Genomic DNA, 13,916 nt, shown 5'->3' with positions numbered 1-13,916 from the left:
AAAGGGGAAAAAGCAAGAAACGTAAGCCCAAGGATCAGGCAGTCAACTATTCTGAATGCATCTCCATGGACAAGAGAAAACAGACTGAGGTGGCAGGAAGAAAGAGGATTTGTTTTTCTTCATAGAAAAATCCCATCCTCATATTAATGAAGACAAGCCTTTGTTTCAAAAAAGGTTTTTGCTTCTTGGAAATACCAGGAAAGCTTTATCCGTGTTGCTAAGTCACCCTTTCTTCCCCATTTTGCTTCTACAGAACTGAGCGTATCCGACTGAGCAGCACAGAGTTCACAGTGAGAATCCCATCTGCAGCTCTGCGCGAGAGTCCCTGGGAGAGAAATGCTATGGTAACACTCTCCGAGAGAAGGGAGGAAGGAAGGAAGGAAGGAAGGGAGATGTATTGTAGCCACCATCAAATTTGCACTGCTAGGCTGACACTGCACACAGACAACATAACACTTTTCAGTGGCGTTCAAAAAAAGGAAAAAGAAAGGGCATTTCAGAAAACAAAATACAGAGACAAATCAGATGTGAGAAGTTATTGTTCTATCGCGATGGTGTTTGCCCGCCTGACTTCAGTTTCACACTATTACAACAAAAATCCTCATAAGCAATTCTATCAGTTAATTCTACATTCTTCCTCCCTGCTTCCCATGTGCACATATCCCTGCTCAAAAATGCCCATGCACCATGGCTTACACAAAAATCCCTAGGTATTTGCTGGACAGGTATCACTGCTGGTCATGTGAAGAACCCTACAGTGTTCTTTTCCACAATATCATGATGGAAACTATTGCATCCTAGGCTCTTTATAAAAGTCACTCATCAGCAAACCATTAGCCATCTATTGTGGAACTGAAAAAAAGCAGCAGGAGCACGGCAGTGTCCTGCAACACTCCCATGAGCAGCAACATCAGACTGGAACAGCTGCTCTTACAGGAAGCATTCAAACCCGGTCCCTCCTGTCTATTTTACCATCCCATCCCGAATGCTGCTATTCCAAGAACAAGAGTTTTTTATCCCAAAAGAGTAACTCTGATCCGATCAAAATTATTAAGGTCTTTTGACAACATTTTAATCTCTGCCTTTGAAAATTTTAGAGACATTTGAACCTAATTAAAAGGTTAACATTGTTAAAATACATAACTAAGCAATCAAAACTGGCTTAAATTCAAAAGAAAGAAACTTGAATGTTTTCTTTATTTCTTCGCTAAACATTTTCTAGAGAAATAGCCACTTCATGCTGTTGTTCGGATATGTATGTTTTGATCATAAAGGTTTCCTAACTAATACATTAAAATAGAAAACTCAGTGAACTATTCCAGGTCTTGATTAATTAGCTCCTTTGAAACTTTGTTTTAAAATCAGATGCCAGTTTTGGCACCTCATAGCTTTATATGCCTCCTGTAGGTTTTGAGTAAACCAAGCTATAGGCTAAGTTTTCACAACTGGGATCAACTAAAGTGATTTAACCAGACTCTTTTCTGTGAATCTACTACCCTCTCCTCCCCAAACCAGCACTGTGTGTTCATACACACTGTTATTCTGACTACTCATATGCTTCAAAGATAATGCTTGTCACAAACCTGAATGCAGCTCCACAGTTGTGAACACCACAGCACAGCAGTCTTTCTTATTAAAAGGACCAGAAATCAATAGAACTTTACAAGTGGGTCAGAAGCACTCGTCAACATTCATTCCAGCATAACCCAATGCAGCATCCAATTTTTTTTTCCAAATGTGTACTTTGGAATGCAACTTTAACTGGGAAATGAATGAAACTTAAGAGCAAGAAGCCGAAAAATACTGCCTGAAAATTTTACTCAATGCCCAGAGGACATGCATTTATTCCTCTCTTAGATTGTGAAGTTTATGCCTGAGACATAAATATAGGGCATCGAGTCAGAGACCTTCCAAATGAGCTGTAAAGTACAGCTTGCAACTGTGCAGATACAGACATTTGAGAGCAACACAGCTGTGCTGCAAGCAATGTGCTTGCTGCTGGCTGGAAGACACTGCTGGCTCTACATGCTTACATACACTCCATGCTTACTGTGCTGCCTACAAAAGGCCAAACTTACACAGATATTTACTACAGAGAAACAGGGATTAAATAATTTTGAGTTTCTCAGACTGTATCAAGTTTGCCCCCTGGGTCCCTTAGAAGTATCTGTACTGCAGCTCAAGACAGGTCTGAGAGCCGCTTCAATTTTCAACAACATGCCTTCTGCAGCTGAGCTGTGTCCGACCTCTACAAGGAACACACCTCACCTCTTCATTTCTTATTTTTCATGTACACTTCAGCCACTTCTATAACTGGATGGGGATCTGGCAGAAGCAACAAAACCTACAAGCGCTGGACCAGTGAGGTACTGTGCATGTGAATAATTCCCTCAGAGCTCATCCTGGATGCTGGAGACCAAGCCAACAGAGGGCATGCAGACTTTTCCCTCTGCACAGCCAGCTCAAGGCAACACTACCTGACTCAAGCAGAAGGACATGGGCACCAGCACAACCAAGTGTGACACTGACTGGCTTAGTGCCTGGTCAGCATGGCATCACTGTAAATGTGTATCTGGCCCCAAGGTACCAAAGGGCTCAAAAATGAGTTGTGTTTGCCTAGCCCATGAGCTGCATTGTGCACTGCTTGGGAAGCAAAAACATTTTATGAAAAGTGCAGAAAGAGAAGGAGAGTAATTAGTATGCATTACTTGCCTGGCTGTGATTCATATGCTGTTGAAAGTGGAACAAGTTAAGCCATTGAAGTGACTAAACAGCTCTGTGACAATTCCATAGCAGAAGTTACTCTAATACATTGCCAAATAAACGTTTTACATTTATGCACCAAGTTTCTTCACAAAAATCTTTCCCTCAAAATGATCTATGTGTTTATAAACAAAAGTTATGATAAAGCCACCACAGATGAATAAAACTGTCAGGTTACTAAAGCTGGATAGAAATTCACGCAGTGTACTGAGAGAAGCTTAATTCTTAATGGGTGGCAGTAGCCAGCTGGCTTCTCTGCAGCTTTCAAACCAGAATGAACCCTGGAAATTACATAAATTACCTTGTTTTCAGATACAAAATTAAGGTTGAAAACTGTACAAGGTTGCACAGCAAAGCAAAAAGAAAGCAAACAGTTTACAGCAGGGGGTGAACAGAGACTAGAGCTTACCCATACATGTTCAGCAGTGCAGAATTACAGATTTTACAGTGCAATGACTTTCTGAAGTAACACATTATTCCATAAAAGAGAGCTTGGCAACAAAAATCCAGTGGGGAAAAAACCACAAACTCATCTTTAAAAAACTATTAACTTTCTCTCAGTGTGAACTTTTGAGCAACTTCCAGTCATGTTTTTTTCTGTTCTTTGTAAAAGAAGTAGCATGAAGATCCCTAAACAAACCATCAAATCCTCTGATCTCAGTAAGAACTTTATCCAGCGGCAAGACAGCTCTAACATACGGTGAGAAAAACTGCATACAAAACTCAATCCAGACACAGAAGGAGGTTCTTCTCTTTTCATCTGCTCTTTGCATCTTATCAGAATTAAAATTAGAGAGGGAAATAAAATTCTGAATCCCTGACAGGCAAATGTTTCACTCAGCAGATTTTTTTTCTTGATCTAAATATAGCACAGACTAAGAAACATCTGCTTGAGTGAGCCTGCATCCTGTAGTACCTCTTTCCTAAGTTCTTGGGAGCATGCCATTAGTCACTGAGATGGTATTATTTCAATTGTCTACAACATCCTGGAAGTTTCAGTGTTTCCATCATGGGCCTCTATCCATTTAAGTCCCATCTCTGCAATCTCCTGAAAGACTGCAGTTAAATTAGACCCTACTGTATTCTGCGGAATATAAACAGAGAACAATTGTTTTTGAGTAAATGCTTCACCCAAGAGCACAGAGTTATTTATTAGGGTAAAATATCCATCATGCTCTTTCACAAGTTATTTTTTCATTTTTATAACACTGGTTTTTGGATATGCAGTCTGCCTTTTCAGCAGGCTCAGGCAAAGAAAGGCACGCAGTTTCTGCATGTAAAAACTGCAAATTCCTCTTTCTGCCCCTGTCCCCCAGCACAGTGCTGCAGTATGTGCATTACCACAGGCGGTTGCTGAAGGACCTATTATTTGTACAGGGCCAAATGTTGCAATGGTGCTCCCTAACAAGTATGTCTGGGCATAGGAAGGGGCTAGTGTGTGTATGTCTGCCTGAAAGCTTTGGCTTGGAGGATATGCAGTGCACAAAAAATGTGTCTTTTTAAAAACAAAAACCTTAAGATGTTAAACACCATGGGGGTTTGTCTTCCAGGGCCTTTAGGGCCTTTCAGTGGCATTTAAGATGTTAAATGCCTGCATTTTTTTTCATTAGATATAATTATCTTTAAAAGCGTCGAACACCCCTATCTATCCTATAGTTATAAAGGAATTAATTTCTGATTCAGAATAAATTCATCCTTGCAGCAAAACCAAGTTTCCCACATGTTCATAAAATTATATCAACTACTACTACCCTGTTAACATTTGCCCTATTTCTTAACTGAACAAGAGAAAAATGTCTATACATAGCTTAATAGAGCATCAAGGCCTACTTCTGCCTTACTTTTGTCAAGCACCCTGTGCTATTTCAGTAACACTGGGACTTACATTTCATCCTTTTTCCAAGCAAAGAAGCTACCAGTATTAAAAAACTCAAGAGAGAAGAAAAGCTGTGCTGGCAAACTGAATTCCTGTCCTACCAGCAGTAAGCCACTACACATTTGAGTGTGCAGCCACTGAGAATTTTAAATCAGAAATGAGAAACAGTGTCCTCCACAACTCTCACAAGATGAGCAGCATATCAAAATACTGACTAGAATGCACTTCATATCTTTTACCAGACCCGTTACATTGATCACTGCTGTGCTATAATGACACAGTAAAAGTATTAGAGATGCATGAGCCAAATAGATAAAGCCTTTACACTTAGATGGGGGCATCCAAGAGATGCTCTGCTGCTGAAAACAGCCTGCAGAGGAGTAAGCAGCCTTTTTTGTGACATCCAAATTTAACCTGTAGACCACCAACACAGAAAGATCAAATACCAGGAGGGACATGCAACCAAAGGAGCAGGGCTGTCATCTCAGGGTCTACCTCAAGACAAAATTAATGCAAGGCTGTGCTATGGGCACCCTCCCATATTGGGCAATGCAGGGCAAAGTGTATTTCCAGCAGTGAGTTGTGAGACAAAGCAAGACTATTATCAATAAGCTTTTCTGAATCAAAGGCACATGCCTCATAGATAGATGTGAATGAATGGGCAGCACTGTGGCCAGAGCCAGACCTCCCTCTGCCTTCCCTTGCACTGGCACCCTCAAAAGGATGCCACCTTCCTTCCAAAGCCTGCATAGACCACTATTTCATTATTTTGGTAATGATGGCTTTGTATCTGCAAACCTAGCCAATTCCACTTCCCTTCTTCTTGTTTCAACCCCAGTCTATTCTGGAGCAAAGTTTAGTTTGAGTAAGATGAAAAAAGTAGACTCATGTCTTCTAGTAACACCACTAAGCATACTGTGTTCACATAAAAAGTGCTCTGAGCTATTTTATAATCAACTTGTCAGAATACACACAAAAGGTTATATGCAAAAAAACAACAGGCTCTTAAGAGATCATTCTCTTCCACATACAGTCAGCCTGATCTGCATTCCCACACTTGACTCCAGCTAGGAAAATATCTGTTGCTCTACTTTGGCACTACAACAAACACCTGGCTTGGACAGGATTTCAGTCTTCCCACTCACAGATGCTGAGGGAGCCATTTTGGAGAGAGCGTGTGTGCACATGTGTACGTCTGTGTATGGAAGAATTTGAACTCACACCAAAATGCTGTTCTTCTCTAGTCTGTGACACACTTCACAGCAGAGACTATTGAGACTCCTGCTTCTGTGTTCTGCACACAACCTTTTATGGTAACTGCTTATTTGTTACTGCTATCTTTAAGTGTTATCTTTTACCTCTGCAATTTTTTTCTCACCTCATCCCTTGCCATCTTATAAAATGCCCAAAGGCACAAAAGCCATAAAGGTTCCACTGTCTTGCAATGGTCTGTTTCAGGTGTTTAGTTGTATCACACTCATCCCTCAAGCCTCAGGAATCTGTCAAGACATAGTACTTCCAATGCAAAGATCCTGACAGGGATATTTATGATCCCAAACACTTTTAAAGCTTGTCGGTGCACAGCTTAACTTCAGTATATCACTTCACTGAAGAGTCTGGCTTATAGACTGAAATTTCTCACTGCATGCACGGGAGCCAAAAATCAATATTCACAACCTTACAATTTTAAAACTAGTAATAAGATAGCAGCATGTGATCACAATTTACAAATAGCAAGCAACTGATTTTCTTAGATCACCACTAAGCAAAATGAGTGATACCATTACATAACACTGTACTTCTGTCATTTCTGAATAGCTCCTTTTTCTCCCCAGTGAAAAATGTTGTCTGTTGAAATTAGTCTGTGAGGAGTCTGAGAACTTATATAGTGGGATTTTGATATTTGTAAGCCACAGGGAGCTCTACCAGCTTGTAACTACCTCACTACAAAACTTCTGGAAAGGCTAAAGACAGACAATATTTTCCATGCGCATCACAACAGGCTGCTGCACACATAGCACACAGCTGCTCTGTGCATACGGACAGCAAAAATCTGTTACTTTCAGGAAGAGCTTTTTGTGGCAAACACACTGTTAAAGCAGAAACTGTGCTGATTTACTCAGCATGAACAGAGTGGGAGTACTGGGCAGTCACTGAAGGGTTGCTGCTTCCTAGAGAAGAGGAGAAAAATTGCAAGCAAATTCTGCATCAGGTATAAAGGTTATGTAAATCTACAGGGGAGAAGTGGTAATGGAATACTCTCATCCAAATGAGAAGCATTCATTCAATGTGAAGTATTTCTGGGGGAAAAGAATAAAACATACTGAAACAGCTTACTTCAAAGAAATCAAGGGATTGGAAGGATACTAGAGCCAGATTTCAAAGTCTCAAATAGCCAACAACTCAGACAAACAGCTTTTCTAAGCTCTGCAGCTCCCTCCAAACTGTCACACACAAACAGAAATTTACCTCTTCATGTCTATGTTTTTTACCAGAAAAATATGAAAAAAAGATACTAGAGACAGAATTTACCCTGAGTATTTCAAGGGCAAAACACATTGGTGGTGTTTTGCTTTGTTTGGGCTTTTTTGTGTTTTGGGGGTTGACTGGTTGGTGGTTGGGCTTTTTGGTGCTCTTTTTAAGGTATTTTTTTATTTAACAACTAACGCATCTCCTTCTGGTTCAACAACTAACCTATTACCCTACTGCTAGAACTCCTCTCTTCACTAGCTACGAGTGCACATTAATTCCTTCACAATGCAGCGAAATGGTTGTGCTGCTTACAGGTATGCACTAATTTATTCAGTGACTTCCCACATCCTGCAGGAGGAACACAATTCTCCTGCCAATAAGCACGGATGGCTTTCAGGTTAGGGCATTTTTATCTTCTATCTGCTTTGTGATGCCTTCTCACCACTCCATACGCATGTTTGATAACAAACAACATGCTCTTGAAAATAGATCAGAATACAGAAAGCACAGGAGAGCTTTGAGCTTGCTCTTTCTTTGCACCTGAACCAAGGACTAGTCTACTAAGTATGAACCAACCGCCTCACTCCCTCATCTGTATTTTTAAGTAGATTGCAAACATATAAAAATACAGCCTTCACAAATAGGTACTATTAAAATTTTTCTTTCCATTGCTAGGTATAAAGGTCATTCATATCACAAAACCAAAAAAAAAAAAAAATCAACATCAGCCACTATAGTACTTTCCCCCTAAAGTCTGGACTGCAAACAGGCTTTCATAGTAACAGCTGTGTGTGCTTACAGACTCAAAATAATAGCCTTTTTCCCAAAGAAACAAATCAAAATACAGAATATCTATTTTTTTTCTTTTCAATAAAACATTATTATCTAGGGGAGCAGTGGCAATGTGCCAGCACATCTGGATCAGCCTCCCAGAATTATTCAACAGTGACTCACATATCAGTCTGCCTTTCAGGATTTTTTTCATTTTTGAAAGCAAATCCTTTTACACTCTTGGTCTTTCACCACTACAACCAACTGTATTTTATTTAAACACCATTCCAGCTGTTGTTTTTAATGCTAAGAGAAATAGGTAATGAAGAAATATATATGAAAAAAAAGAACACATTTCAGCAGCTGACTGTTCCTGTACTTCATAACATATAAGGAGCAGTACTATTTGCTTGAGAAAGTGAAACAAAAAAGCTGCCCCCTAAAAACAGTTTATGAAACAGCATTTATATTTTGTTTGAACAAGCAGTGTCGTGTGAGAGCATTGGCAAGGAACCATCCAGCAGAAAACTGATGGGGGAGCTATGTACTCATGTCTAAAGCTAAAAAGTAATTCAGTCCTGACCTCCTTCAAAGACCAATGGCCTTGTGCTTTTGTTTCAAGTGCAAAGCAGATGTTTCACTTACAAAAAACTCCCACTCTTATCCTCTAGGAGGTTTTGCTGAAGAAGCTACTTTGAATACTATACTTTGCCACTGAACAGACCATTTCACAATGTACAATGTGAGGAAGGAAGGCACACTGGAACATGCTGTGATCCAGAAGCTTTTCATATTTTCACTGAGCTTGAAGAGTGAGGAGATTTAACATGAGCTCAAAACAGAAACCAAGTAACCTAAGATTGTCAAAAACCAAAACACCTTGCTGAAGCCTGTTCTACCTTCTCCCATGAGTTTATAAATTCACGTTCTGTGTTTTGAATTGGAGCAAAAAAGCTCATCTAACTGAAAATTAGTGTGGCAGAACCTTCTTTTTCCTGGTGGCCTTGGAAGAAAACTAAAAATTGCAAACATGAGGCAAATCATAGTCATTATCAGATAAGATCTTTGGGTTGCAAAGAACTGTCAATATACCAGATAAAAATGTGTGTGCAAAACAGAGAAATAAAAGTCTCTCTGGGCAACAAGGTTGCCTCAAGTAGCCTTGTACTTCTGCCACACGTTTTGGCCTCCTGAACCATGTCTGTCCAATCATGGGTCTGGTAAGTCAGACAACAGGAGAGCTGGTTGGATAAAAAAACCAAAAGCGCACAGTATCTCCCTCCACAATGCTGACTTTTAGCTGTACCAGTTCCCTGATAAAACCCTTCTCCCTTCCCTGTGACTGACAAGCATGTGTACTTGTGCAATGAAGGAGGTAAAAGCTGCTTCTGAAAGTAAAAAATCAAAATAAAATCAAATTTTAAAAATACTTAAGCAGAACCACACGCTACCCCAGCCCACAGTCCCCAGTGAATTACAAACCAAAACTCATCATACAACAGAGGTTTTCATGGTATCCTATGGCAAAGTTCTAACAATGAAAGCAACACTGGATAATACTGGGTTTAGGACTTGAAGTTATCATCACAATTAGTGGAAGTTTTACCTCTTTAACGTGAGTGTGAAAGGACACAGACATGTCCAGCAGGATCTTGCGCTGCTCCACTCGCCTGACGAAATCCTGTATCCGGTCTTCGAGCTGATGGGCAGCTTGATAAATTTCCTCTGGGTCACACTCCCCAGTCTGAGCAAGCTGCTCTGCTGCTTCTAGGAGCTTATCTGCATTCGTATATGTGTTCTGGAGAGAAATAAGTTAGTTTCACAGGATTAAATGAAAGAAAAGTCAGTCAGTGCATTTTAAAGCCACTCCACTAATAAAAACAAAATTACAAAAAAGCTCTTGGAATGTACCTGTCTTTCTTCTTTTCTTAAAGGCAGCACAATATAATCTTACTAAAGATTTTGTTACATTTCTATATAATTTTCCACTAAACTGTGAATATATTCCTCAGCTCCTTATTTATATCTATTCAAATGTCTCCTCAACACAAAACTTGGAATTAGTATTTTATATACACATCTAGAATAAAGATCAGCCTAAATGCCTAATCCACTACATGCCAACTGCCCTACTTCAATTCTGGAAAAATCACTACAGTCAAGGACAGAAGACTTTTCAAATGTGCACTACTAGAGCTGAAGAAATTCGAACTCCTGGTAGAGACACTTAACATCAAGTCCACACATCCAGCAGGAAGGTGGAAAGTGACCAAGCACAGAAAGAGAACATTTCTCTCCATCCTTAAAGAAGTCAGGCATCCAAAATTCATGCATCAAGTGTATCATGATTTGTGAAAAAGCAGCAGCATAGGAAGATTTAGAAGTGAGCTATGGCCAAGTGTCCTAGTGGAATAGTGTCCCAATACATCCTAGGATTAACAAATGCAGATCAGAAGGCCTATAAGAGACTTGAGACTAAGCAGAAAACAACAGAAGAAGTCTGGTCTCTGATGAGCTAGGAGTCCCATGGTGCAGAGAAGAGACAGGTGTTTAACAACTCTTAAAGCTCTGCATTTGCAGCCTGCCTCAGTATCTTTCTTGTTATTGAGTCCAAACTTTTGTTATACTTTGGGTGCTCTTTTTGAGCCAAATCTTGGGTTCTCATGTTTTAGAATGGTTCTCAATTCTCTCATCAAAGAAGGTTAAAAGGATGTTAACCACTGAAGAAAAAAAAACTGAAGCCAAGTCTAGACTACAGAAGCTTTGCTGATGTCACACCATTAAGTCTTCTGATAGGTTTGCACTACAGACTGAAAAAAGAAGAAAGCATTCCTGACAATATAAACAACACCCTTTCCTTCTCCTTTCTGCCCTTCCATATTCTCCCAACCTCAATTACATCAGGTAAAAACAATCCTTGCTAAGAGAAATTAAGTCTATGCAAACGTGCTTTTCTTTGCCATAAATATAGTATCACACCTCTAATTAACATTATAATATCCACAAAAATTAAATCCAAGTCCAGCCCTAAAACTGAACTAAAGGGCAGGAAATAAGAGCTCTCCCCCAGGGTATCAAGGAAAATTACCGGACAAGCCCAGGACAGATTACATGACTCAGTGAAGCTTTCACATATTTGGGGGGAGCTCCCACTTAATTTATTATGATCTATTTATGCAAGGAATTAAATCCACGCTGTTCCTTGACTTTGACTATGTAACTCTCAGCCCTTCCTTAACTTTCAGCTTTTTAGTTGCACGGAGAGATAGAGAACTCCTTCTTGGTTTCCCTGGGAAAGCCTGCAGAGACAAACACGAGCTTATCCTATTCAGTGGGGAGCAGGCTGCTCCATGCCCCAGAGCACTGTCTCAGGCCACGCTGGCCCTGAACACACTCTGAGCTGTGCTTGGGTGTTCTGCCTTCCGTGGCTGCAGCTCACATGTGTTCGGGGGCAAGGCCAGAGAGCCTCAAGGCACTCCTCAAACAACAACTACTTCATCAGTCCAGAGCACCACACCCAGCTGCAGATGGCTGAAACAGAAGTTTCCCATTTTAATGAAAACTTTATCTCACATGTGAAGCATTGTTTACGAATTCCAGGAGTATCTTCCACATTACACAGGCCCAGGCACATCTGACTTCTCTTTCTGTAAAGGGGATGGTGAGCTGCTTGTATTTAGAAAAGATCACAGCCTGCATGCTGCTTCAAAAGGGGTTGCAATTCTCAAACCTAGCAGCAGGCACATGCCTTGGTGCTCAAATTTCACTTCCAAGTAGAGCTGGAGTATAATCTAAACTGCTCTTTCGATAGAAATCACATCAACTAGGTGTTCAGTACTACCTACTGCCTCTCCCAGCTCTCTGCTCACTTCTAAACAATGCTCGGAGGGGAAAATGCAGTAATGGAAAAATTTTGAAAATACTTGTCCCAAGGAGCAGCCTCCAGTTGAAAGTTAGGCAAAAAGAGTTCTCCCTTAATGCTTATGCCAATTTCCTAAATTGAAGAAAAGGAAAGGAGCCTTCAGGGTGACAAACTTCCTCAGGATCTCTTCACTAGCACACTCTCCCCAGATCCCAGGGGAGAAGAAGCTCTGTAAGAACTTCAAGACAACCTGTAGTCCATCCTTCTGTGCTCCAAGGTGCAAGTCTTTAATAGGCATTCTTCTCCAAAATGATGAAAAATTCTCCATAATGGAATTTACCACCTTCCCCAACTACAAATTCCATCATTTCCCCCATCTTTCTATTAAATAATGTTTTCTCAATATTCTTCACAAAGAACAAACACCATATTTTTAGAAAGCATATGATGTGACACATCAAAGAAAACCCAAAGATTAAATTTCAGACACTAGTGCAGAAATGACTACTACTGACAATAAATACAAAAACAGAACTAAGTGAGATATGGACGGCACTTCAAACAATCTGGAGTTTACTGTGGTCTGGAAAGGGAAGAGCGACACATGGATGGCTGGAGACCAGCAGAGGTATACAAATCATTAAAGGTATAGAAAATAAGATAGATGATTCATTAAGTACAGTGGACACTATCACATTTAAGCATCAGACAATACTTAAAATGAAAAAGCAAAGTACTTTTCATCTAAGGAGCAATTAAATTGCATAACTCATTGCCACAGGGTCTGGCATCCATTCCAAGATCATAAAGGGGTTCCAAAAGTAGCCTAATTAAAGAAAGAAAAGTCCATCAGTGACTGGTTCAGATGCATCCTTCAGTTCCAACATCAAACAGGCTCAGATAACTGGGAGGGTAAAGGTAACTTTTTAAGCATACAGTCCCTTTTCTTTATGCATCTGGTGATAGCCACAAGCTAGTGTAAGACATGGACCTTTAATTTGATGTACTGCAACCATTTCATGGGTAAAGTTCAGAACCAGTCCAAATTCATAACCCATTTTTATAACCTTAAAGGGGGTGGGAACAGGTGTTGGTAGGGAAATGAAAGGTGTATTCAGACAAGGTCTGCAATAATCTTTCTTGTGCATCTCTTGCACCAAAAAGACTTACCTGTGGAAAACCCACTAATTAATTGTTGCCATACACCTTTTGTGGTTTTTGAGCATAGACTACTGTGAAATAGTGGACAGAGATCATATTTGAAACACAAAAAGCTGATTTACAATTTCAGATAAAAATGCACAGAAAAGGAAACTACAATATTGACCTGTATCTAGTGCTTGTAAGCTGAAAATTCATGCTAATAAGTGACTCAATTATGTCAAAATTTGGACACTTGACACTTTAACTGAATGGTCTTATGGACACTAAGATGAACATGGAGAGAGGGTCAAAAAAGAAAGAAAAAGATCGGTAAGTAGAAATTGAACTGGACAGGCTTCACATGAAAAGAAACAATTTTACAATAGTGGGCGCAAGTCAAAATATGTATGTGTAGAATTAATTTGTAATCAGAATTTAAGGAGGATTATTAGCTGAGTTTTGACTACCTAGCTTTTGTAGTGGTAATAAAAAGTGTAAAATAAAGAAAAACAAACCTTCATTTCACATGAATTTAGAAGTGACTAATTTTTGAGACAATAGCCTATTGACTGGAACGTCTATTTTATTTGACACACAGCTTATTTAACATCTCTTTGAATGCTGTTGAGGAAATAGCACCTCATTCACGTTAAAAACAGAACGTGGGAAGAAGCAGAAAGGAAGAAAAAAGAAAAAATAATTTTCACTCCCCTCAAAATCAGGAGTTAGCCTTTGACCAGAAACATGTCTGCATAACTGCTGGCTCCCTGGAGCTGCCAGAATATTGCCATGCCAGTGACACTTTAACACTACTTTCAACTTCTGGCTGGAACTGACCAAAAACCCCTAATAGTGCCCAGAGTCCTTTTAAAAACAAACAAAACCAAAATCACAACAGAAAGAGCAACAACAAAAACAACAACAAAAAAGCACAAAATAAAAAACATAACAAAGACCTGGACCAACTAGAAATGTAGGCAGAAAATGAGTCAGCCAAAAGTTACTGATGCTTTAACAAGGACTGCAGAG

General features: G+C 39.8%; 1 protein-coding gene across 1 annotated transcript in view; it reads right to left on the bottom strand.

Moving 5' to 3' along the window:
* TRIO (trio Rho guanine nucleotide exchange factor) overlaps positions 1 to 13,916 on the bottom strand; it is a 176,701-nt gene that overhangs the window by 123,193 nt on the left and 39,592 nt on the right. Inside the window, 1 exon segment of the mRNA XM_031058260.1 lies at positions 9,489 to 9,680. Coding sequence (XP_030914120.1) covers positions 9,489 to 9,680 — 192 coding nt within the window.

The sequence above is a fragment of the Geospiza fortis genome, unplaced genomic scaffold (genome assembly GCF_000277835.1).
Source record: "Geospiza fortis unplaced genomic scaffold, GeoFor_1.0 scaffold281, whole genome shotgun sequence".
In the NCBI taxonomy this organism is placed as follows: Eukaryota; Metazoa; Chordata; class Aves; order Passeriformes; family Thraupidae; genus Geospiza; species Geospiza fortis.
This window is presented reverse-complemented; position numbering and strand designations above follow the sequence as displayed.